Here is a 27929-nt window from a genome sequence, read left to right on the forward strand (position 1 = left end):
AACAATGTCTACTCAGCAAGCTATAAAAAAACACGTTGTAAAAATTAGTACGATAAGATCATTATCGTGGAAAATTGTAGGTTATTGGTACAAGAGGTTAACGTCTTACTAAATGTTTCTGATGTTTAGAAAAGATTTCAAGTTTTCATTTCCCACAAAATACAAAAATTTTATATTGGAGATTAGAAAATATTCTGCATATTAATAAGACTATAAAAAATAAAAATATATACTTTGAAAGCTGAGATTAGATTCAGCTGATTACTTCAGTTTTTTTGTATGAAAAAGCTAAAATTTCCAAAAATTCGAGCAAAGATTGCCTCTTCTTTCGCAACATTAGTCAATGGACGAGATGATATGCGCGTTCATGAAAGTTGGTAGTGGAGTTTCTTTTTTAAATAGGTAAGCACGCTACGAGAGGATGTGAATTAACAATGGACTAATATGCTCTTTCCGAGTAGCAAAATCCATTTACTGATGCAGCTTTCTTCTCAGGTTCCTCAATCATTGAGGTTGCATTTCCTAAGAAACTAGTTCTAAAAGGATGTCCGAATTCTTCCGACGCTAACACAACCTGGTGTACTTTTCAATTGTATGCGTTTGCAAATTTTCCACACCTTATTTTCAAGTCAATTTTTACACAAATATGTAAATCATTTGACAGGAACTGATACACATAAACGGCTGTGGACAGCGGTTGGCTAGTTAAAAAAACAGACCTGTAACATTTATATTAAGGATTGGCCAATCAAATCAAAGGATTCGATATTCGAAGAAAAATGTTAGATGAATTAAAGTAAATTAAAAAAATAAACTGATAAGCTCTGAAGTTTACTGGGTAAACCTTTTTCTTCATAACCTTTCCTATTACTACTCTCCAATATATTGTAACTACTTTTAACTTACAGTTATATCAATAAAATTACAATATGTATTGATTCTAGAGACTTTAGTTTGCGAAACGAACATTTCAAGGGTTGAATGTTTCAACACCATAGTTATTATTTTTAATTTATTGTATGTTTTTATCATTTCTGACCCTTGGACACCTCAGATTCAGATTCGAGGGGTATATTCCAGTTAACTCTGGGATTTGGATTCGAGATTCGGATTAAAGAAAAATCGGGAATCGACCCATCACTAAATTCATACTGAAAGTATAGCGCCCCAAATCTTTCGAAAGCCTCAAGGATGAATGGAAGACTTGCGTCGGCGATTGTGTAAGCATACTTGTAACTATTCAAAAGTTCGAATAAAATAGCCGAAATCCTACAAGATAACTCTTTACAATGATCCTTTAGGCAAGTGGTCGGTAGATTTTCGAGTGAGATAGAGTCAACATATTCTGCGATTTGTTAGAGAGCTGCAACATGTATTTACTCTGTATCTACACGGAATTTTAAGAAAAGTAAAAAAAAAAAAAAAAAAAAGAGATAAAATCAAAATATTTTATTCACAAAACATAAAGTCTTAAAAATAAAAGTTACTTAGGAAATAAACACATAAATGTAAAAAAATATGGTAGTCATTAGTAAAAAAAAAAAAAAACTTTACAGATAAAACGAGAAAACTTAAATTTGCGTTGGTAGTGTGCGAGCGCGCATGTAGAGGACAGGGAAGCCTTCTTTCCACAGACGAGAGAGCCAAACGGCCAATCGTGCATCTTCGGTTTTTTATTTTTATTTTGGACAACTCATGATAACTAATGGTCAATTAGGTTAGGTTAGGTTAGCTACATTATAAATACTTTAAAACATTGTGGACAGTTGATTTGGTTAGGATAGCTACATCAAAGATACTGTGAAATCATGTAAACGGTTTCCTAGCCCTGGATAGCTACACATTAAAAAGTTATTTGCTAAGAAACCTTCGGGTAACTTCGGGTGTGGCTCTCTCGTCTGTGAAATTAAGGCTTCCCCTTAGAGGACATGCGTTGTGATTGGGCGGTTTGGTTTTTATCGGCTTTTTTTATTTTTTATTATTTGCGCTGTGGCAGCGCTGTTGAGTTGCAGAGCCACGAAATCCCACGGAAAGAGACGCGTGCAGTTCGCGATTCTAAAGCACCGTTGTATTTACGTCCGCGCGTACTACGGCTTGTCTCACGTGAGTTTTTATTTCATTTTCTCGTCGTCCTGTATTCTTACAGCTCTCTCACATCAGTTGTCGGGTCATAAGATGTTAACGTTATCACGCTAGCGATTATGATTACGAACTACGTGATATTTCATCACTACTATATTAGATAACATTTAGTAAATACTTGATGAGGAAATCCCTAGTGAAACATACTTAACAAATTTACTGGGGGAAAAAAATAATTAAAATGACAGTAATGACAAGAAAAAGGTAAAACCAACATGGCCTATGAGACCGAGCTTTAGTTACAGGATGCCATAAAAAATATAGGTTAAGTTCTGAATTTTTTTGACGTGACGTCTAATAAATCGATGAACGCCGGCTGCACGCACGAAAAAGGGTCCCATTACGCACATTGTCCCGTTACGCTGTGTCCCGTTACGCTCATTGTACGCTTGCGCCGCATCCATCTCTCTTCCACTCGATTTGACTTTTTCGAGGCACATTAAACTTGAAACACTCCCATTCGTTTCTTACTTTTCCCATCATCGTCCTATCCTTAACAGAATAACACAGATTGGAAGAAGTTAAATAGCAAACATGTATATAAGTTACAGTTAAAATAATCTCTTCGTTAAAGTAATAAACATATTTGAATTAATGAGTGCAAATAAAAGTAAATTTATCAATTAAATTGTAGATTTCATTTCACTCCTTCTTTACATCCATACAAGATAGTGATAATTCAATAAAAATGATTCAATTTTATTCATAAAACTATGCAATCATTTCACTAATGTTTTGTTATGACGTTGTCACGTTAAACAATCGTCCGTAAACCGAATTTACATACAACCAATTTTCTTTTCTATAAGGAACGGAAAATTATGATTTTTAATTACGATGTCATATCGTAAAAAATAAATTTACTGCAATCTTATACTACTAAGACCCAGTGAGCATGTTCTTCCTGCTAGCAGACAGTCGACCTAATCTCACACTGCCATTTGGCGACATACTCTCTCACCCCGGCAGGCTGTGTTAGCGGAACACGCTCGCTTTAAGAGGCCACTCCAGTGTTTCAGGGGCACTACGCAACCCGTGTTAACCTCATAAGATTCAATGATAGTTTCATTTTGCTTATAACTAATTAACTAATATAGAATTCGAAATGACTCTTGCTTGATATGTAAGACAACGATGCTCTTATCAAAGCCCCTTTCTTCAAAAACGTGCATAAATTATGGTTCAAACCTAGACAATACACATATGCATATGCATATTGGTAAAGATTAGTATAAAACCATAATTTAATAAGTTATAAGCAAAATGAAAATAGCATTGAATCTTATGAGGTTAACGCGGGTAGCGTAGTGCCCCTGAAACACTGGAGTGGCCTCTTAAGGGGCACGCCTGGTTACTTGTGTCGGGTGAGCTGGAATGGCGCAAGGTCGACGCTCGCTGGTGCTCCCAGCGCGGCGTCGCCTCTAAGCGCAAGGCTGTTGGACTGGCATGCAGGTCTTCTCATCGCAAAGCACATGCCAACTGTGAGATTCGAAGTGGGGACCATTATCAACAAAATGCGTGATGCAAAGTATTTCAAAAGAGTGCTTTCAAGAATTTGCACAAATCTTTTTTCGTGCCGAAAAAAGTTAATTCGTGAACTGATGTATCGGGCAGTTTTCAAGTCGCGTGGTTTCTCCTGAAGTTCTGCGCGCCGCGTGACTGTGTGTGTGTGTGTGTGTGTGTGTGTGTGTGTGTGTGTGTGTGTGTGTGTGCGCGCGCCAGGGGCGTAGCCAGGGGGGGGGGGGGGGGGGTGTTTAGGGCCCTTAGCTCCAAATCTTTAATTAAATTTCTTATTCATCACGCAAACAAATTTCATATTAAAAATTAATACAAATTTTACCATTACAATATTTAAATTTAAATACCGAAAACTGCTAAAATAGCACTATTTTACACCTTAAAATCCAAATTTTCCTGGGGGAAGACCCCCGGACCCCCCTCATTATTACGGGGGGGGGGGGGGTCGCCATGCTTCTTAACACCCCCCCATACACAAAGCCTGGCTACGCCACTGGTGTGCGCCCGATATACTAGCATCCCAAATAGCTGGGCGGAGTTGTACTTCGTGAATAAATGCCTCAACGTCGAGGTCCATAGTGAAGTAAGTGGTCGCTTCTCGGTGGTGTCGTGTGACAGGCTGCACTACAACTGACTGACTGAGTGGCTGCCACTTATAGGTGGCGTCCGGGTAGCGGATGGTCGACCATCGCGAGCCACTCGATAGGTGGTACGACCCCGTCTGGCAGGTCCGTTCAAATATTGTTGTCGACTGCAGGGCCGCAACTAGAGTCTCTGGCACCCGGGGCATGAATGGATTCATGTGCCCCCCCCCCTCTCTTGTTTTGCACATACCACACCAATAAAGCGGGGGTCCGGGGCCCTCCCACGGAAAATTGGTTCTATTTAAGCATTTTCCATACCTATACATGTAACAGTGTCTGTGCTACTGTGTACCTTCCATGCATGAACCCACTATGTCCATAAAGTAGTCCGTATAATCACTAGACTTGTTCATTAAATATGTTGAGACGTTATATTGTAAATCAGATTAGACATTCCTGGCATGCAAGTTAAAAAAAAAACATTTTACCAGTTACCAGTTGTAGTAGGAATTACAATGCAAGCGATTTCGGCGCCCCCACAGCTTTGCGCCCGGGGCGTATGCCCCGCTTGCTCCCCCCCTAGTTGCGGCCCTGGTACTGGGTGGCGCCACCCGGGTCGCTCGTCTGACAAGAGGCCTAAGAGGGGCGTCGCAAGTGAACGCAACATGGCGCGCCGCTCTACCTACGTGGAAAACTCTCTAGGTCGCGTGCCCGCAGGTCGGCGGAGTTCTGGGAAAACCCTCCTGCGGGGAAAGCGCTCTCCCCCCCCCCCCCTTTTCGACCGTTAGGAGCCGGAGGCGGTTGGGAAAGTTCCGCCCGTCGCGTCGGACCGCGCCGTCGCGTCGCCTGAGGACCGCGGCGGCCGTCCGGTCTGGTGGCACGAGCTCCGGCGTTCCGCCGCTTCGTGCCTACCGGGGCGAGCCCACGACGCGCCAGTTTAACTCACAGCGAGCATTATGCGCTCAACGCCGTCTTCGAAGCACACGTGCTGACTGGCAGCCGTTGGGAGACGAATGAAGTCTCCCCGCCGCGCCGCCAGGGGCGCACAAACACCAGCGCGGACCGCTGAGGCACAAGCTCCCGAACCCCCGGCACGGTTGAAACTTTACTGTCCCTGACTCAACTCTTTCCATGTACCTTTGAATATATATATATATATGTATATATATATATATATAGATATATATATATATATATATAGATATATATATACTGTATAGAAGTCGCCAGCCCAGGTTAAAATTTCTAATTACGGTTTTGAGGTAGTTGGTTAATTCACCGCCGAAATCGCCACCATCTCTAGGGCATCGACTTGTGGTGGTCCCTAGCGGACAAGTGTCGAACTCTTCAAACACCCCTTCCCCCCTCCCGTTGAACGACCTTGAGCTGCAGTGAATGATAGGTGAGTGGTGCGGGGAATGACAGCGGGCGACAGTGCTGCGATCTAACGTGTAAACAACAACTAAGACGATACAGGGCGTTACAGCAGCGCACTGCAGCGGTGAAGTTCCCAAGCTGCTCATCATACGCTTCTGAAAAACGTAGAGTAAATCCTATCCACTCGCGACTTCTATACAGTATATATATTCAAGGCATGTACTGAACCTGCCTGCTTAATGCTTGCACTATTTAACCCCGCGTGAATGAGCCCCAGGTGTCTACGAAGGTTTTTACCTGGGCCCACCTTAACTAGTTAATAGTCCAGATCAAAGATATGCTAGTTAGTCATGGATTCGATTGCTGCCGCAGCTGGCTAATCCCCAAACAAAGCATGTCTGAAACCCAGCATGAGTAGGCTTATAGGCTTCGGCCTGAGGCGCGCTTGGAGTCTTCCCTAACCCACATACCTCTCAAAGGTATACACACACTTAGTTTTAGTTAGGTTAGGAAAAAAAATATCACTGTATTGTCATACAGAGAAAACCCGCTGGGACAAAGAAAGATGAATACAGATACACAAAGAAAAATACATGCCAAAATCAGCTGATGTGAAATGTTAATTATAAAGACAGCAGAGAGAATTCTATGGAAGGAATAAGTAAGAACAATAGCACAGCACAGGCGAACACAGTGGGACAATGACGAGATAGTTGTAAAAACAAAACAGTAAATATAGGGTGGAGAAAAATATGTGTATCGGTTTTTGAAGGGCTATTAAAAAAATTGGTTGTCTGTAAAGTCGGTTTACGGACGATAGTTTAACGTGACAACGTCATAACAAAACATTGATGAAATGATTGCATACTTTTATGAATAAAATTGAATCATTTTTATTTTAATAATAAAAGAACACATACTTGAAATTATACTAGTAATCAGATTTTTAAAATGCAAGAATAATTAACTTTTATTGCCGAAATTGTTGTTGTTATAAGCAATGAAACCACATTAACTTTTCACTTCACTTTATAAACAGTCAACGAAACAGTTCACGTGTAGATGATTTGTAATTAATTTTAAAAACTGGCGTTTAGCTATAAATTTTAAATATAACTATGAACAAGTTTTCATATAAATAAACTGTAATCAAATATCTATCATCAATTAAATGAATCACCATAATTTTTTAGTCAATTGTAACATAACCTATTATTACTGCACTCGCAGACAGCGTAACGGAACAATGAGCGTAACGGGACAATGAGCGCAACGGGACAATGAGCGTAACGGGTCACAGCGTAACGGAACAATGTGCTTACCGGGACACCGCGTAACGGAACAATGTGTGTAACGGGACACTTTTTCGTGCATGCAGATGGCGTTCATCGTTTTATTAGAAGTCACGTCAAAAAGATCGACAGACTATCACTGTAACGAGCAAATAGACGTGCGTTTTCACGTCAGCATTGTACATGTAGCTTTGTGAAGTGACATCTGGGGAAAGAATACCAGTGGTATAGCTTCTGAGAAATGTGGAATCTGAGACTATATACACGAGACAGTAAATACGAGCGCGCGGCGTTTCAAAGCTAAAGGCAGATTAATGAGCAGCAAGGGACAAGAAATCGGGTCAAGGTCACCGGTCAGACGGATTTGACGCGCTGAAAGCTACGTACATACTTAGCGTTGCTCCGTACTGGATTCGCTGGAAAGGCCATATTTTTTTTTGTGTCCAGCATCTCAATCTTTTTGTGTACGGCATTTGGTGGGAGTAATTTCTTTAATACGACGAAGTCAAGGAACGGAAAAATGTGTAACAACCACGGTGCTGCCATCTGTGTCGGATGAAGCGATTAACTGTTAAGTGAATTTTAACAAAATGGGGCAGTATTTTAATAAAATTCCTCGTCGAATATCAGGTCCAAACCGGGAATTAATGTTTTTTTTTTTCCAAGTCTTTTTTGCATTCATCGGAGCTTTCCATTATACAGTTTAAAATTTTGCTCTGCAAAATCGAATGATTCGATGGTCGACGTAGCTGCTCCGGTAGCGAATTCTAGCGGCGGGTACAAAAACTACGTGTGAAGTCGCGTCTATAAATGTAGCTGACAACACAATTTGCATATAATTACCGCGCTATATTATCTATATTAGATATCGTATTTGGTATTATACGTACGTGAATTTGTGGTTTAAATGTTTACACTTCACTGGCGAGTACTGAAAACAAAACCCAGCTCAAGTAGCTTGGCTTCTGGGTTGTATGTAGCCGCGTCCTTAGCGAATAATTCACCGACGTTTCGGTTTACATTGCAGTCCCCATCATCAGGGAGCAGTTACCTACTGAGGTCCTTACAAGTAATCCTGCCTTTATGGGGAAGCCTAAGATGTACATCAAGTTCTGTCCCTGCCCGAACACGCCCGAATATTAACCTTCGGCCAACCTCGGGTTTATTTATATATATTTATATTTATCTGTTTATTTTAATGTAGCTATACTAACCTAACTAACCGTCCATAGTATTTTAAAGTGTTTTAATGTAGCTAACCTAACCGACAACTTTTAATATTTGAATTCATTTTTCCTGCGCAAAAGGCTTCTCGCCTGTATGCACTCTCGCCTGAGGGGAAGGTGCTTCCTGATTGGCTGCAGCTATGGGCCAATCAGAGCCTTCCGTTCAAGGAAGGCTACAACCCAGAGGCCAAGCTACTTCGGACAATGGCCGTGAAAGCCTGCGAACATTATTGAAACCTAGCTAACTTGTGTCGCGGGTAATAACACCGCAAGTTGGTTTGAGATCCTCTTACAGCAAGCAGCACGTGTTTCGGTGCAGCGCGGAGAACGCCGCGCTCCTTCGCGAGTTGTTATCAGAGTCCGCGCGCACGCTGTGACGTCAACCGCCATGTAGGCCACGGCTGACTGCTTCCCCAATTTCCCTGACGTCAGCGGTGTTTGTTCCTGCCTAAAGTACCTCATCGGCGATACGTGATCAAGTCGGACACACACGCAGTGGCAGGACACCAGGGGAGCGCAACTGATTAGACTAAACTTTTTTTTTTTTTTTTTAACTAATGTTATGTGGCCTACAGCTTTTCGCCAACGGCCAAAGTTTCATTATGTTCCAGCGTTATCCTCAATTTCAAGCCGTTATCAAATATCAGAAATTATATGTTACACCCATGCCTTACCCGGGACTCGAACCCAGAAACCCTCGCACTGAATATGGCCGCTGAAAAAAAAAAAATCTGTGTGGTTGAGAAATGCCAACATCAAAATTTTAGTTTTAAATTTAAAGAAAACATTTAAATTTCTTGAACATAATAACTTAAATAAAAAAATATTTTGAAAAACATTCTTAGTTAAGAATTTATGGAAATAGTGTATTATTGACTACCTATAATGGCAAAACATTATACCTACTCTGGATTTAATTTGACGAGGTTGAATTATCTTTGTAGAAATTAAATAAGCGTGGCTGCCACGTGCACATGTTGAGACGTATGTTAATATACTTAATACTTCGTTTGAAAAATTAAAAAAACTGCATAGCATGGCTTCGGATAGAACATACAATAACAATCGATCAAAATTAATTAACAAATTAACAAAAAAACTCAGAAAAAATCTACCGAAACATAAAGAGAAGGTATAGTTGAAAAATAAAAAAGTTGAAACAAAAATCAGTTGTATTCACTTTTGCTAGAAAAAAGCTAAAATTTGTATTAGGTAATTATTTTATATTAGCTTATACTTGAATAATAATTTTAAAATAAGTAAAAGCATGGGTAAAAATTATTTATTATGATATACCGATACATCGAAAATATCGATATTTAAAGGTCGATTTTTTTAATGGGGGGGATCGATATGATTCAAGCGATGTACCGATGTATGGATTATGGGAAGCCTTCATTTCACAGACGAGAGAGGCCACACCCGAAGTTCCACGAAGTTCATTCTTGGTTTTTTTTTTTTCCGTACCACAACAGGTGTTTTTATTTAGGGGAAACCGTTTACATGATTTCACAGTATCTTTAATGTAGCTATCCTAACCAAATCAACCGTCAACAATGTTTTAAAGTATTTATAATGTAGCCAGTGGCGTAGCCAGGATATGTGTATGGGGAGAGGGGGGTGTTAAGAAGCAGGCCCCCCGTATTAAAGCGGGGGGGGGTCCGGGGGTCCTCCCTCGGGAAAATTTGGATTTTAAGGTGTAAAATAGTGCTATTTTAGCAGTTTTCTGTACTTAAATTTAAATATTGTAATAGTAAAATTTTTTATTAATTTTAATATGAAATTTGTTTGAGTGATGAATAAGAAATTAATTAAAGATTTGGTGCTAACGGCGGGGTGGGGGGGGGGGGTTTGAACCCCTAAACTTCCCCCCCCCCTGGCTACGCCCCTGAATGTAGCTAACCTAACATAATTGACCATTAGTTATCATGAGTTGTATCTTTGAATATATATACTGTATAGAAGTCGCCAACCCAGGTTAAAATTTCTAATACGGTTTTTGAGGTAGTTGGTTAATTCACCGCCGCAATCGCCACCATCTCTAGGGCATCGACTTGTGGTGGTCCCTAGCGGACAAGTGTCGAACTCTTCAAACACCCCTTCCCCCTCCTGTTGAACGACCTTGAGCTGCAGTGAATGATGGATGGGGGATGCGGGGAATGACAGCGGGCGACAGTGCTGCGCTCTAACGTGTAAATAACAACTAAGACGATACAGGGCGTTACGGCAGCGCACTGCAGCGGTGAAGTTCCCAAGCTGCTCATCATACGCTTCTGAAAAACGTAGAGTAAATCCTATCCACTCGCGACTTCTATACAGTATATATATATTCAAAGGTTGTATATTTATTTACAATGAACAAAAAAAAAACCGAAGATGCACGATCGGGAGTTTGTCTCTCTCGTCTGTGAAAAGAAGGCTTCCCGTATGGATGTACCGGATGGCAGCTAGCTACTCACTGTTGAGCGCCCAGGGAGCGTAGCGGCGCAGGCGCGAGTGGTAGAGCCGCACGTGGTCGGCGCAGTGGCGCGAGTAGTTGCCGCCCGCCTCGAGGGCGGCTAGCGGCGGGAAGGGCCGGCCCAGCAGCTCGCCCAGCACCTGCTCGGGGGCGGCGGAGGCGGCGGCGCACGCCCCTCCCAGCGCCAGCAGCAGCGCCGGAGACACCATCGCCACGCACCTGCGCGCACATCTGCAGTGCTTGCTCACTCCCCGCGTCGGCCTTCGGGAAACCTTCGTCTCACAGGCGAGGGAGCCAAAACCCGAAGTTACCCGAAGTTCATGCTCGCTTCTCCCCCCCCCCCCCCTCCTGGGTTCTATCTCATTGTATAAACCGGTGTGGCATTAAATTTTGGCGGTCGATTAGGATAGGTCAGCCACATTATAAATACTTTAAAACATTGCGGATGGTTGGTTATGTTAGGTAAGTATGGCTACATTAAAAAAATACTGTCAAAATCATTTCATGGTTGCTTAGCAAATAAATTTTTTAATATGTGTAGCTATCCAGGGCTAGAGGAAACCGTTTACGTGATTTCACGGTATCTTTAATGTAGCTATCCTAACCAAATCAACCGTCCACAATGTTTTAAAGTATTTATAATGTAGCTAACCTAACCTTTTACAATGAAAAAAATAAAACCACGAAGATGCACGATCGGATGTTTGGCTCTCTCGTCTGTGAAAAGAAGGCTTCCCGTGTCGCCTCTCGGCCATTTTTTTTTTTCAAAACGTCGCAGACTTTGCGCATGCGCAGATATAAACACCTGTGTTTTTTTTTTGTTTTCGCGCGGAATCGTGCTGCACTTCTGTGTATGCTTTGTTTTATAAAGTTTAATCTCCCTCCCGTCAGTATTCTGCTTTGAATATTCAAGTCGGCGGAAAATTGAATTGAAAGATTACGATAACATCCACGTTTGTGGAATGAATCGATTGAAGAATATAGAAGACAGGTTAATGCAGGAAAATGCCTGGGATTTGAACCCAAGGGAATGCTATCAAGCTGAATTTAATTTATCCTGAAATGGATCCATAAATTTGGTTTCGTCCTCACTAGCATCAGCTTCGTCAAATAATTAAATCCTTCACATTCTTTTGTTCTTTTTATATAAAATTCATGAATTTTTTTTTTACGTTCACATACCGTGAGAGCCAGCAGAATATAATAATTATCGTCGGAATCACAACTCGAATCCCACGGCATGCGTCTCTCCGACGTCGCGAACTAGACTGTCCCATCTGGCCCCCTGGCGCAGCGAACATAGCGAACATGGTGAAGCTTTTTGTGAGGCCTCGGCTTTAGTCTACATAATCTACTGGCTGACAACGACGAGAAATATATATATATATATATATATATATATATATACACATTTTTGACGTGACAACGTCTAATAAATCGATGAAAGCCAACTGCACGCACGAAAAAGTGTCCCGTTACGCACATTGTCCCGTTACGCTCATTGTACGCTTGCGCCGCATCTATCTCTCTTCCACTCGATTGGAACAACCATCGATTTGACTTTTTCGAGGCACATTAAACTTGAAACACTCCCATTCGTTTCCTACTTTTCCTATCATCGTCCTATCCTTAACAGAATAACACAGATTGGAAGAAGTTAAATAGCAAACATGTATATAAGTTACAGTTAAAATAATCTCTTCGTTAAAGTAATAAACATATTTGAATTAATGAGTGCAAATAAAAGTAAATTTATCAATTAAATTGTAGATTTCATTTCACTCCTTCTTTGTATCCATACAAAATAGTGATAATTCAATAAAAATGATACAATTTTATTCATAAAAGTATGCAATCATTTCATCAATGTTTTGTTATGACGTTGTCACGTTAAACTATCGTCCGTATACCGACTTTACAGGCAACCAATTTTTATGCTATTTTCTCGTAGTCGCCCCTCTGTGCTCGTCTGTTCTGTGATGATGTTCTTACTAATTCCTGCCACGAAATTATCTGTGCTCTCTTCCACATTTAACGTTTGACATCAGCTGAGTTTGGTTTGTTTTCTGTGCCTTTTGTGTATTCAATTTTCTTTGTTCCGTTCTACGGTTTTCTCTCTCTATGACATACAGTGAAAACTAGCAAAGAAGAATGTCCAAAATAATTATTTAAATCAAACAACATGGGTTTCTTTGCAAGTTACATTTACATTGGGGAAATGTATATCACTGGTACTATTCGTGAGAAAGTGGAATTGGAGGTAAAATGAAATAGAGAGTATGTAACAGGCAGTTCAGGTATGAACGAACGAAAACTGGTGGGAAAACCTTACATTAAATTAATACGCTAAAAATAAATACACTAAAAATAACTATTTTTATAACAAATTAAATGGAAGAAAAATTACACATTTGGGTCATTAATAAAGCACAGAAAATTGTTTATAATTGTATGTACACTGAATAATTGTTTGCTAATTTGACTGATGTCTTTGCGTTGCAACTACAAAATTCCTCAAAAATTAACTGTTTCCTAGACACTTATTTATTAACCTTTTCCTAATTCATAATACTATTAAGACTTGAGGCAGTTATAAAAATACTTTTTTTTTTAGTTTTAAAAAATAATTCCAAGCAATAGTTCTGGTTTGCAAGAAAAGGGGAGTGGTTTGTAGTCAGGTGGGAGTGTATCAAGATATAGCCCCCTCCCTTTTCTGCAGAAAAATAAAATAGTTGAACCAAGAGAAATTTCTCGCATTTTTAGTAGCATTTTAAATAATCATGTTTTTTTGTAGTTTGCCAGGCATGGATAATAAGATAAAAAATAGCACGCCTTAAGCTGTCAAGGGAAAACAATATTGGTCTGAAAAAAAAATAAGTACTATTTTAAACAATGCCAAACAACTAAGCCTTCCCTCCCCCCTCGAAATTAAATCCTTGCTACCCCACTACTTTGGCATGTTCCCGATTTATGTCGGAATGGATTCTTCGAAGTCGTTTTGACTCAGGACGCGCGCTCCAATAATACCTACCTTCTTGTCACGTCGTCGGGAGTAGTTGTGAGGGGTTTGCGTCGGCATCTGGTTTATTTGTAGCGAGCCCTGCCTTTCAAACTGCAGGTGGGTCGAGCAACGGCCTTCGATAACGTGACCGATAACGAGGCGAACCCGAAGATTTATCTCCACAATCAAAGTGTTTCATATTTAAAAAAATATATCATCGCTTTCCTGCGTGGTGTGCCACTAACCTACAGAAGCCTTATCATACACGTGTTTGCATTTCATATGGATCGTTTTATCATCCCGAGTCGACACACACAATCGACTGTGTCACAAGAGAGAGAAAAAACCGAAGAACGGACAAAAGAAAATTGAACACGCAAACACACGGAAAACAAGCCAAAAATATTCAGCTGATGTCCAAACGTTAAATGTGGAGAGAAACACGGATGATTTAGAACAATATAACATTAGTGGGCAGTGGGCTGACGAGAAAATTGCGACATAAACGAACAGTAAATATGTATACCTCGTTGTCAGCTCGCTCTTCTGTTCTGTACTGTGATACTGTTCTAATTCCTTCCGAGGAATTATCTTCTGTACTGTCTTTACATTTAACGTTTGAAATCAGCTTTTTTTTTTTTTGCTTACCTTCTGTGTGTTTGTGTAATCCGTCCATGGGGTTTTATCTACGACAGAATTCAAACCTTACCAAAGAAAGTAGACGGGTCTACAATCGGGAAATCCCGGAATTGTGGCCATGCTAGATTAGAGATTTTGCAGGATTAACGAACGTAAATAAAGTTTCATTGGGAATTACAAAGAATAATTAATATACAGTACAACTGTATTTATAAATATTGTGTAATAAGTGGCTCCAGAGGGAAAAACAAATGTGTTTGTTTGTGTGTGTGTGTGTGTGTGTGTGTGTGTGTGTGTGTGTGTGTGTGTGTGTGTGTGTGTGTGTGTGTGTGTGTGTGTGTGTGGAGTCCACGCGCAACGGAAGTGAAACTTCGTGTTTATTAGGCTTGGATAAGATGTAAATTATCAGTTTATTTTTAACTGAACAAGAGATAAAAAAAAGGATGCGGGAATGATCTCAAATGAAAACATGCCTTTTTTTTTTCCGCGCCCTGTACTCTCGCATCCGTTCACTAGCACTTTTTGGCGCTTCTTTTAGCGGTTTATTCCCATGTTGCCTTTAACAATATATCTTATCTGCTTCTGGCATTTTTATTGTTTTTACGCACGATGTTAAATCACGATCTCCAGCTGAATAAAATGAAACAAAAAAAATCACCCCACTCGTAAATAAATTACACTTGTAAAGTCAACCTCTTTGTCATTACATCTATTTTACATGTTCAATCACACTATACACATAAAAATAATTTATACTTTTTAAAGTTAACTCTTTTCCACACGAATAAATACATTGTAGATACTTTAAATAAAATTAAATAAATATGGTAGCGTCAAATCGTTAGTCGTTACGAAAACTATGAGTAGACGTAACACAAGCAGCGTTACGAGAATCCCGTAGCACACTGCTGAGTCATTTCTTCCTCTCTGCCGTATCCCCTTCCGGCCGTTACAACTAGCATATAGCATGCTACGCTACGTACTTCCCATTCGACCGCTAGCGCATGCGTTGGAGTGGCGTCGCCGCTGACGCACTCTCCTCCTCTACCGGTTAGTAACGTAACACAGTATGTAACTGTGTGATAAAGCACGTCACCCACAGAGGTGATTGTTCCTTACTGCGTATCCAGTGGTATTTAAAAAAATTTGGTTGTCTGTAAAGTCGGTTTACGTACGATAGTTCAACGTGACGTCATAACAAAACATTGATGAAATGACTGCATACTTTTATGAATAAAATTGAATCATTTTTATTTTAAAAACAAAAGAATAAATACTTGAAATTATACTAGTAATCAGATTTTTAAAATGCAAGAATAATTAACCTTTATTGCCGAAATTGTTTTTTGTAATAAGCAATGAAAACCACATTAACTTTTCACTTCACTTTATAAACAGTTTAGTGGAAGAGAGATATATGCGGCGCAAGCGTACAATGAGCGTAACGGGACACAGCGTAACGGAACAATGTGCGTAACGGGACACTTTTTCGTGCGTGCAGCCGGCGTTCATCGATTTATTAGACGTTGTCACGTCAAAAAAAAACATAAAGAAATAAATAAATTGGTTTTGTTTGTGAATAAAAGCTGTAAAATTACCCAAATATGTTTGATTTTGAAGATTATACTACTATACCCAAACACCACCCACACCTGTTAGGTGCCTAACCGTCGCTGATTGGCCCTGCTGACCCCTGAGGCAGCAAACACACAAACAAACGTTACATGAAAATGTAAATATAGCTAGTTTTAAATATTTTTTTTTCAAAGTAATAATGAATAACGTTTATTAAATAATTTAACTTTTAAAAGTTAGTTGCTGGGATAATTTTCCTTAAGAGGGGTCACGGCTATTGAGACTTCTAAACGGTCTCTAGACGCCTTAGAATGTACTTGCTGTAGAGAGAGAGTTTTATATTTGACCGAAATAGTGTTTGTACAGTATACAAATATTCAAAATGATGAATTAAAATGTAAACAGTACCGTTTGTCAATAAAGTAGGCCAGATTATCTTGCGCAGTCGCGTGACCGAGTTTCCTTTTTTTTTTTTTCATTCAACAGAAAATAAAAAAAGAGAAGTTTACAGCTAAAATAAAAATAGTTTTGCGGCTGTACTGTGGTTACAGTCCACAACATTGTGCGCCCGCGCACTTTTATCGGTCCTTTTTAACACTTGCTCCTTTAACCTCAGGACACGGCTTGTTATCGCTACGTCCAGCAGTCTCCTGCGTTGTACCACGCAACCTGAAGATCTGGTTGTCCGTGCGACGACAGTAGGGGCGTACGGGGTACATCAAGGCACAACGGTGAGTTAAAACACGACAGGGAGACCAAGGTTTTACGGGAGCAGTGGACGCAACAAGGAACCAACTCGCCGTCACGTGACCGGCAATGGGTAGTTCGTCGGATCCCGTAGCCCCGATAGGAATACACTCGGCTTTTTTGACGTGAAAACGTCTTATAAATCGATGAACGCCGGCTGCACGCATGAAAAATTGTCACGTTCCGCCTGAGCTGAGCGTGCAAGAACCGGCCAACCACCGTGTGAGAAAATCTATTACTATAATAAAACAGTAGTTTTTTTTCTGTCTGTCTGTTTGTACGCGTTGTTCTACAAAACTACTATACGAATTTTAATGGGGTTTTTAAGTTATCTTGAGCGTAGCAGAGAAAGAAATATAAGCTTTATTTCATCAAAATCAACTCAAGGAAAGAAAAGAAATCTTAATTTTATGACATACAATATAATCATTAGAATCCATTAAGTTTTGCTATTGTAAGGAACTAAGTAGAGAGTAAGAAAAAATAAAGATCCTGACAGTTTATAGTGTCGCCATATTTGTTTCAATTTTCAATACCCTTTTTTGTATATTACAATTTAAATTGCAGAAAAAAATCATGTTTCATAGACACATAAATAGTGAGTGTGTGTCATTTCTCTATGTCCACGAGGTCTCGCCACGTCAATTTTCTCTTTGGGGCGAACCCGTCCGCTTAGTTAAATAAACAGCTTTTATCGTTGAATGATTTCATGATTTATTTCTTGAAAATCTGCTCTCATAAAAAAAGTTAGTTTTATAGACATTCAATAGGTGTCTCTCTCGCTCTCTCTCTCTCTCTGAAAATCAATCTATGAATCGTTACAAATTTATTTCCTTGATTTATATCAGGATCTTTGTTTGTTGTGGTTGCGTGTTTTTCTGGGAATTGTTACAATATGTAAGTTTGTGTTTAGTTGCAAGTTTGTGTTTTATTATTGTGTGAGTTTTCGGGTTGGTTTCCATCTCTTTAAGCTGCCAGCAAAGATAAGAAATCATAGCTGAAAGGAACGAGTACGTAAAGTAGGTTTCATTGTTTAATATTCACCAATAATGTTACACATTATCTATTTTCCTATTCGATACAACCAAAACATTACCTAACATGAGAGCACAGCTGGGTGGTAATTATCATGCGGAAGAATTTTCCGCTGTTCTATTAAAAGTTGGAGAAGGTGCCCTCCCTGAGCAACACGGTCAGGTGACGCTTCCAGAAATACTTGGCAGAGTCGTATCTTCGGAAGAAGAACTCATACGTTCGGTATTCGGGGATCTGTCAAACATACAACATCAGGAACATACGTGGTTATGTGAACGTGCCATACTCACTCCAAGAAATGACCAAGCTGCTGCAATCAATGAAAATTTTTTAAACGAATTGAATGGGGCTGAAGTGGTTTTACACATCGTTTAACAGCGTCCTTAATCAGGACGACGCCACTAATTATCCAGTTGAGTTTTTGAGTTCTCTCACTGCAAGTGGTCTTCCTGTTCACAAAATTGTTCTCAAAGTCGGTGTTCCAATAATGCTTCTGAGGAACCTTACTCCCCCAAAATTGTGCAATGGAACCCGACTTAAAGTAACTGCTCTACAAGGAAATATAATCGAAGCTGAGTTTCTTACTGGATGTGGCTCAGGTGAAACTGTTTTCATACCACGCATACCGATCATCCCGAATAACTTCCCGATCGGGTTCAAGCGCACACAGTTTTCAATAGCAGTTTGTTTCGCGATGACAATAAATAAGTCTGTAGACTAAGGTCTGATTGTTTTTCCCACGGCCAGATGTATGTGGCTTGCTCGCGGGTCAGTAATGCAGACAATCTTTACATTCTAGCTCAAGACGGGAAAACAGTAAATGTGGTTTACAAAGAAATTTTATGAAGTGTCTTCCCGACATTACATTTGAAAGTAGAAACATATTTACCCAAAATTAAGGTAGTAACATATTTTTATTGCAAAGACTGAAATAGAGGTGAGAAAAATTATCATTTGTGAACATAAGAAAACTACTACAACTGTATCAACTGTTATGTTATAATGTTTAAATTTCTAAGTGCTGGAAGATAATACAAAATTCCATGCGGAAAAATTCGTGGGCATCAGCTACGTATAGCTATAGGTATAGGGCTATGCATGCTGATTTTTCATATACTGCATGGATGCGAACATCTAAGAATAATCTATCTATCTTACATAATAAAACAGTAGTTCGTTTTTTGTCTGTCTGTCTGTTTGTACGCGGTGTTCTACACAACTACTATACGAATTTTAATTGGGTATTGCATATAACATTCATTACTTAATTATTTGCCTTCAATGCAGTTACTTTATTTTACGTCCAGCGAAGCGGGCGGGTTCGGCTAGTCTTCTATAATATCAAACACTGTTAAGGCGGGCTTTTTAAATAATTGTTCGTGATTATATTTAAACAAATTATTTAAATTAAATTTGCAAAAAAAACTGTAAATAATATTTGAAAATTAAAACGTATTCAATTTTTCATCAATGTTTTCTTATGACGTTATCACGTAAAATTATCGACCGTAAACCGACTTTACAGACCAACCCCCCCCCCCCCCCCCCCTTTTTTTCCCCCTTCTTTTTGTTTAACACTTAAATTTGGCACACGGTAGATATAGGTGTCCCAGTTTTTACACGATCCACTAAATCAATAATTGTGCCAGCTTGCATATTTGGAAATGCAAGATGACCTACCCTCCCTTCTGTATTTGAGGCGACCTAGACCCTATGCTTAAGCTGACTTATTAATGAAAATCAAATTCAAATAAATATGTAGTTCTCAAGATTAAAAATCATCTTACAGTTTCCCAATCTGCACAATTATATTATTCATGTAGGTACTAACATTTTAATTGCAACAGTTTACCTTAAATTTAAAGTATAATGCTTAAAATCATTTAACAATATGAGTCGTAATATTTCCTTACATTAGCTTCGTCAACCCAATATTCAGTATTAAAATGGATATGCATAATTTGATACCGTCCATAAGACATACAGTGCAATATTTTAAGGCTCTCGGCCTTGCAAGTGTTCACGTTTTCCTGGTCGGTATTTTTTTTCTTCCAAGCAGTCTTGGTCCTATTTTTCTGTTTATTATTTTTTTTATCCCGAAGGTCCGCTTTAAAGATAGCAGCTGCCCGTTCTATTTCATGTCATTTCAAGTTCGTTTTTTTTTTCTTCATCCTTTGCCTTCCTTTTTTTTTTCAAGGTCGCCATCCTTCAAGACCGAGTGATTGTTAGAGCATTGCCTTTTGAAGCTCTTGGGTCGCCGCTATGAGTAAAGGGGTATGTAGCGCCAGGGCCGGATTTAGGGGAGGGCAACCGGGGCGAAAGCCCCGGGGCCTCCACAATAGAGACTTCGGAAAAAACATCTTTCAAATTCCGACAAGTAAACACTAGTAAACATCATTTCCTTTGATATTCTTTTTTCGTTGTTTTACCTTTACCTACAGTACTTTGTACATACATGATTATATTATTGTTAAATATTAACAGAAATATTCATTAACACTAAAATTTAATTTTATATAAGTCTTGTCTCCGATTATATTTATGTATTTTTTTTTTTTAAATACTAAGAGAATCTACTTGATTTCACAATGAATTATTTATTGGAAAACTCGACTGAAAAAAAATGGTTCATTTTATTTGGAAAATAATTTGGGGCCAGGGGGCCTCCGCTCCGAGGCCTCCAGACCTCGAAATCCGGCCCTGAGTAGCGCGTACTTCCAACTCCTCTGCAGAGTCTGTCCTCGCGAGACGTGGTCTGACAGCTGTTCCGGTGTGACACGTTCTCCGGTCGTCCCTCCAGACCACTGAGGTCGGTCCTTAGGCTGGTCTCTATGTGTTGTACAGATAGCCCAAGGAAAATAAGCAGTAGCGGATCCAGAGGGGGGGGGGCTAAGGGGCTCAAGCCCCCTCCAAAAGCATCTGGGTCCACTATTGTTTTAGTGTTTGCCTTGATAAAGCCTAGCCTCAGCTGGGTCAAGCCCCTCCCAAACCAAAATCCTGGATCCGCCACTGAAAATAAGTGACTTCTATCTTTATTCATCACAATGCCCACAGTAGCATATGGGTTCGAGTCCCTACCGCGATCCCGCTAGAGAAACAAATTTTAACACCGCCTTATAAGTAACCCAGTATCATCCTTTCCACAGACATCCGCACATGAACTCTATTTCACAACAAGAGGTAGTGGGCGGCACTCCGCAGCCTGGAACTCTTCGCGGGCCCTTGGTTCGATGCCTGGTTCTGGCATCCGGACCACGAGGCCCGCAGTAGCTGTGATGACAATACAGTTTGCGGCACACTGTGTCGCGGTGTTGTCTGATCAAGCAAACAGTCTGAGTCCCGACTGCAGGTCAGCCTCAAGTTTGCTTGGACGTTGCCGAGGTTTCGTCTGTGCGTCAGTGCGCGCACCACTGCTAACGTCCGCCTTTTTTGAGCTCAGCAGCATCTGACCTAACCGATCAAAGATCAAAGTGACCATAGGTGCGGCATATAGACAATCCACCAGGGCCAAGCGGTGGGTGTAGTTTTATGTTTGCCGCGGCATCTTCAGCAAGCCTGTCCACAGCTATGATGGCAGGGACCCGAATCTGTTTCGTTCCATGGCATTCTGCAGCAGCTGGATCTGTGGAGTAGAATAGTGTCGCAGCCTGTATCAGTGTGAGCAGGGACCAATGGTTCTGGTAGGAGATGTAGGCAGGTTGTCTACGCTGCCACTTCTGTCCGGCGAACACATGCTATCAGGAGATGCTGTCAAAAAGTATTTGTTACCCCAAGCTTCGCTAGACTTCCCAATGATTATTTCAGCTCTATTCCTTAAGGCTGTAACCTGGCCGAGCGTTTCGAGACATGTCGTAGCAACATGCACAGTAACCGCAGCAACAAATGCACCGGCTACAAAACAGCTGAACTGTACACTCGTCGCAATGTCTCTAAAGCCCCGCGTATTGGGCTCCAAAATCCATGCTCTACCACTATACCCAGACACCGCCCATACCTGTAGGTGCCTAACCGTCGCTGATTGCCTCTGCTGCTCTGGTCCACTGACTCCAGAGACAGCAAAACACACAAACAAACATTACACATAACTGTAAATATAGCTTGTTTTAAATATTTTTCAAATGAATAAAGTTCATAAAGGTTATCAAATAACTGAACTTAAAAAGTTCGTTGCTGGGATAATTTTCCTTAAAGGGGTCACGGCTATTGAGACTTCAAAACGGTCTCTAGACGCCATAGAGCATATTTACCGTAGAGAGATAGTTTTACATTTGGCACAAATACTGTTTGCATACAAATATTCAAAATGTGGGTTAAAATGTAAACAGTTCAGTTTGTCAGTAATGCAAGCCAGTATATCTGCGCGGTCATTACGTTATAAAGCTTTGATGCAAACTGAATACGCAATAAGAAACAACTAAACTCTAAAACGTTTCATTTGGCTTCACGAGAAACCTTTGCTTCAAAAAGGACTCTGTTGATTAAAAAAAAACGTTTGGGAACCGCCACGTCTAGGTCATGCCAACTTGTCTCGAATTCGATAGTTCTCTAAAGTAAGTAGTACCATAGTCCAGTCAGCTATCCTTTCTGCTACTGTCCTGTCAACAGTGTATGTAAACAACCTCACGTGATTGTCAGTGTTCCGTAAACAAACACCATGCGTTGCTTTGTAAATGACATTTGAGTAATGGTTTAAACTGGTATGGCAGTGGTAAACTTTTCTTGAAAAATAAAAACCCACGTATTTTTCCGGATATTTTTTTTTTCATTTTTAACATAAAGTCACGTTATTTTAAATGCTTAGGTTGATATAATAAAAGTAGGGCAATAATTCTATGCTTTAGTCTGTAAGAGTTTATAGTGTTACGTATTTATCCTCTATGAAGATTTTTTCTGCACCACTTGTAAAATTTTACATTACGACTTTATTACACTACAGGTAAAATACACGTTTTTAATTTTCAAAAATATTTCAAACAAGCTATATTTACAGTTATGTGTAATGTTTTTTTTAAATAATAATTTTCCGGAATACTAACATCTCGGACCACTGGTAGGCCTACTACCTGCTTTTGAGGGACTGTTAAATTTGAGACATAATACGTGAGTAATTGCTCTAGACTTTGCGGAGCACTAGGCATCATATTTTGAAGATCGTGTATTAACCGGGGTGAATAAAAAGAGGAGGGGGTGATAGAGCCCCCAGCCCTCCTCCGGCAAATTTGAAAAATCTTTCAAATAACGTATTTCAAGCATTTCTACAATTTAAATTTCAACAATGGGTTTGCTGATTTTTTTAAAATTATTTCCTAATAAAATATCCTCCGGTTAGTTTTATGAAATTTTTGCAATACAATTCTGGTAAAATCGCGTAATCACAGGAGGTAATAAAATATTTGAAAGTTTTTTTCTAGTACAATGATATGAACTTTAAATGATGCGTGCTAATTACAATTTAATTTTTTTTTGTTTCCATTAAAGTCCAGATTTTGAACATAACGGTGGAAGAACGCGTTGAGTGACTCAAGACTTCACATTGAAGTTCACGTGAAACAGTTATCTTCTTTCTGTGTTACATGCCGGAGCATGTTCATTCATACAAAGACTATAAAAACTTTTTTTTAATCATTGTTCCGTATCACGTATCCAAGTTTATCCCTTGATCCTGCACATGTCAAAAAACTTGTGACATAGCACTGGATAATGATCTAAAGTTGAATTTTTTAATAAATTGATATATTTTATATTTAACATACGATCATAATTCGTTGTTACTTGTTTTTTTTTTTGCATTGTTCGACGTACTTAATTAAAGTAGCAAGCATATAATATACCACAAGACCACTGGATAAACTTGGATGCGTGATAAGGAACTTTTAACCATTACCAAAAAAAAAAAAAAAAATTGCCACGTGTAAGATGGTGGGTTAGGTATGTGCCGCCTTCAACCTGACTTACCTTGCACACGTGTGGTGGTTATCTCCCAGGGGATGCGGAGATGACGAAGGCAATCGCAAGTCTTCTCGAGGTTCCACCTTTCTCCGTCTGGCGATTTCAAGGGAGGTCTGGTTTACCTCGTCTATTATACCTGAATCTCTCTCCCCTCCTTTTCCATCCTAATTAATTTTTTTTCTCTCCCCAACTCGCGATATCGCTTAGGGGGGAGGGAGAGAACCTACTGGTCAAAGAGAGAGAGGTGGGAGAATGCCGTAACCAAGGCTCGGTACTCACACACACGGGTGCCCGCGAACTTCGCTTATCCGTGCCACGGTGCATTTGTTTCTGTATTGTGCAGGCACCTACCTCCCTGCACTTCCCCATCCCCCCTCCTTTACACACTTTATCGCTATCTCACTCCTTCTCACCCCCCCCCTCCCCCTCTTTCCTTTTTTTTTCCCTCAGTTCGGACCAGCACTCCTTCCCCGCATGACCCAAATGACGCATCTCTCCGTCGGTCGCAGCGACCTTGAACCGCATTTACGACACTAGTGACCGATTAAAATAGTTGGTTTTTTTCCCGCGCTCCTGAAATCGAGAACCACTTGCTATCGGACATTGCAGCGACGCGGGCTTTCAAGATAACCGATACGATTAATTTTTTTTTAAATAAAATAAAACGCGATTTTATCGGTCACACACTTAAAAGTAGTTTTTAAATCACGCACTTTTGTCGGTAACGGACTAAAATTTAAAGGGTGTACTAGCAGCCATTGGAGAGTTCGACTATCCACCTCCTGGCTTTATGATCAGATCAGTTCGGTGGTACCGAATTATTGTACTGTCATCCGGATTACACCTACTTTCAAAGTTTAAAATCGATACAACTAAAAGTAGGTTGAAATCTACTTCGCACGGATCCGATCTACTAATGAGACGTCACTTAGTTGTAATAAGTAGGTACCTAATTACTTATAAATAGCATATGATGTGGTATGAAGGTCAATTATTATCTTAATTAAATGCTTAAAGAAACTAACATACTTAATGGGATAAGGATTATTACTATATCGGTCCAAATAGCTTCGAAATTAAACTCATTTTTTTTCAACCAATTTTGAAAGATGAAAATGGTTACTGTGAGTCATCCTTAGAAGATGGGCATATGCTATAGCGGTTTTTTCTGTAGGCCTTTTTAAGACCTACAATTCTGTAGCACAATAATTTGATGCATCGGTCTTGTATGTGTCAGTGTAAGCCAAGCATGCATGCGCTCTAAAAGTGTCTTTTTACGACTTGATTACAAAACACCGAAATTTCTCTAATGTATATAAATAAACCTTCCGGAACAAATTCTATAAAGGTATGGGGGAAACCGTATCATAAAATTCCATTGTGTAGTTTAGAGTAAGTAAACAGACAGACGAAAACTGTGACTATGTTTTATAGTATTTAAAGATGCAGTTACTTGAATCTACAGCAAGATTTTAGTTTGCAACTTATAATCTCAAGGCTTCACATACACACACACACACAAACAAGGTTTAACAATACAAATTAAAGACAAAAACAAGGATTTTATGATTTTTATATTTAGATAAGTAACAGCGATTTTTTTTTTGCAAACTGGCAACGATTTGCTCTTGTTTAAGGCCTGAGAAAAAAAAAGTCAATAATTCCGCACCACACATAAAAGAATTTCAAATTACAGGATGTATAAAAAAAACAGTAACACTTCATTTTCAAAAGGTAACCTAGCTGAAAATAAAATTGCTTTAAGATTTCTTGGGAAACAAGTTACAATTCTGTGTCACAGGGATTATGTACAAGTGTGCTAACAAAGCACCAAATCAAGTAATTGTGGACAAGAGAGGGGAAAAAATACTTTGCTTTAGATGGCACTGTCATCCGCTGTGTGAACTCAATCCATGAGTGGATTAGCATAAAGGCAGTGGAAAGTTAACGATGTGTTGTGGATTGCGAGCTTCAGTGACGTTACGGAAAAATAAAGACATCATGGTTTAGCATAATGCGTCTGATAGGTCATTGCTGTTTTAGGCTGCTTGTCATAGAAAAAAAACACCTTATAAATGCGCAGCGAAGTTTAATACTACATGAACACACGGGAAACAAGACGATATTAGCTCGTGTCAAATTTTACTTGCGTATCAAAGCGGCGAATTTCGTGAAAGGAATTTAGTTGAAGAAAAAAATTACAGCACAGACGAACGAATAGTATGTTGAAAACGACGAAACAAATGAACGAAACAAACTAATAAATCAGAATAAGTAATACAGAAAAACATCCCCGGTCAACATACTGGGTTCGTTTGTCGTTGTTTTGTCGGGAATTGTTGTTTTTCTGTGTTCGTTTGCATGTCCGTTTTGGTATTTGGTCTTCTTCAGTTTTCTGTTGGGGGTTAATTTTTTTACTAGGTAGAAGATTTAGCTAATCAGATTAATGCTGGTTACCAACTGTGATGGGAACTTTAAAATCTTAGCCTATTTTCGATAAATTTTGTAAATTGATTTTTGGATATTTGAACTGTATTTTAAATAACCAATCGTATGTATGCGCATAAAATTGTGATGTATAGTTACAAAAATTATTAGAAAAGTGACAATTTACTTAGTACCTATCGAAGACTCAATCATTAAATTCGCTTGTAATTAAAAAAAATTAACGAATCCCAGAATATTAAATGTAATTAAAAAATCCAGAAACAATACCTAGTAGTTTTATATGTGATGACTAAATTGTCACAATAGTGTCATTCCCATCTATAAAATCGTGTGTTCATGGAAAATATCTAATTGGGCATTTATTTACAGTCGTGACTTTTTACACGAAAAAAATGCCCATATTTTCGGTATGTGAAATGTTGACTCATATTATTAAATTGTATTTTATGATGATGACTAGTATCGCATCGTTTTCGCATAAATCAATGTGTTTTTAACGCAAACTATTGTACTTTAGGTACTTTAGGCATTGCAGGAAACTAGTGGTAGGTTTATAATTACAAGCGCAAATTTTGGCATTAAAGTAGGTCTCTTCCGGGATTGAAATGCACTTTTAATGACTCCAGATATAAATCCATTCCTCGCAATCACGACTGAATGTGAAAATGAATTTTATATTATCCCATCCACACCTTCCCTTAAGTACAAACCTATCCTATGTAACGTCATGGCTTACGGGCTTTAGGAACAAGAGAATTCCACTCCAGTTATGGACACAGAAACTATTGGCAGACTGAATTGCATTCTTGACTTCGTGGGTAGCGATGCACGACCGCTCCATAGATTCACTTCTTCACTTCTTCAAGTTTTTTGGCCTTGGAGGGTACCCGTTCAGCCATAAAAAAAACAGGAATTGTGGACTTTTACAATGTCAACTTCGCTCCATAGATTAAATAAACCACTAGTACAGTACTATAACAGTGTTCAAGTTCACAAACTTGACAAACGTGAATGCAGTTTCGTCATGCTTTTTTTTAATTTTCAATAAACGTGTCACAAATCAATAAATGACGTGTTTTATACGTTTAAATGCTTTCCTTCAGTAGGTATACAATAAATTGCCAAAATTATCTGTAAAATTTGTGTGACGAAACGAGGGATTGTTTTTGTTAGCACGTGGAGTAGCAGCCCTGCAATTTTATTTTAATTCGAACTTTGTAAATTTTATTTAAGTTAAGTTTAGTCTTCGATGTCCTTGTAGTATAACACACACAGTGCGTGTCAAATTCATGCATAATTCACAAAAAAAATTCCTATCACTGATTGAGATTTCTTGCAGCTAGCATCCCGGTCATTTTCATCACGCCATGTTGACTTTCTCCGTTTTTTCCAACATACAACACGTGATAAAAACAACAAAAAAATCAATTACTCATATTTAAAATTAATACCAGTTTTAGGGCTTTATAAAGTTGAAAATATATAGCATAAAATACTTAGTGTCTTAAATATAAGTAAAGCAGAGTAGCTTGAAAAGTTTATTTATTTTCCCATATTCTGCGTTTTACTATCTTTATCACCTAAAGAATTTAGTGCAAGTGAAAGCTACACTCGTGCAGTCATTAATTTTGCCTCATCTTGATTACCGTGAGACAGTGTATAATGACTTGGCAGACTATCTGGGAAAACTACTGCAAAAAAATTCAAAATGCTTATGTTCGCTTTAGTTATAATCTTATATTGCGTGGTCACTTGCACTCTTACTATAAAACACTAGGCTGGCTTAAACTTCACCAAAAAACGATAACCAGGCGCTTTACTTATGCTTTAAGCAGATACTTTAAGCAGATGCTACTCAGTATTTATCTCGGCTGTCAAAGTTTTTAAGCTCGCGTCACAGTCTTGGGACCCGTTCAAAATCAAATCGTTAACTTTCAA

At 39.2% G+C, this 27929-nt stretch overlaps 1 protein-coding gene across 4 annotated transcripts in view; it reads right to left on the bottom strand.

Moving 5' to 3' along the window:
- Positions 1-23859, bottom strand: part of LOC134536857 (nose resistant to fluoxetine protein 6-like) — a 58405-nt gene extending 34546 nt beyond the window's left edge. For 2 of the 4 annotated variants that reach the window (XM_063376884.1, XM_063376886.1), the window contains exons 1-2: positions 23550-23859; positions 10599-10816 (exon numbers count right to left, since the gene is read on the bottom strand). In XM_063376884.1, coding sequence (XP_063232954.1) covers positions 10599-10806 — 208 coding nt within the window. In that variant the 5' untranslated portion in view covers positions 10807-10816; positions 23550-23859. Of the gene's footprint in view, positions 1-10598; positions 10817-13628; positions 13674-23549 lie in introns of those variants that run through there. The other 2 variants (XM_063376885.1, XM_063376888.1) reach the window with 2 other exon arrangements.
- Positions 23860-27929: the final 4070 nt, after the last annotated feature.

This window comes from Bacillus rossius, chromosome 11 (genome assembly GCF_032445375.1).
Source record: "Bacillus rossius redtenbacheri isolate Brsri chromosome 11, Brsri_v3, whole genome shotgun sequence".
NCBI classification, from domain to species: Eukaryota; Metazoa; Arthropoda; class Insecta; order Phasmatodea; family Bacillidae; genus Bacillus; species Bacillus rossius.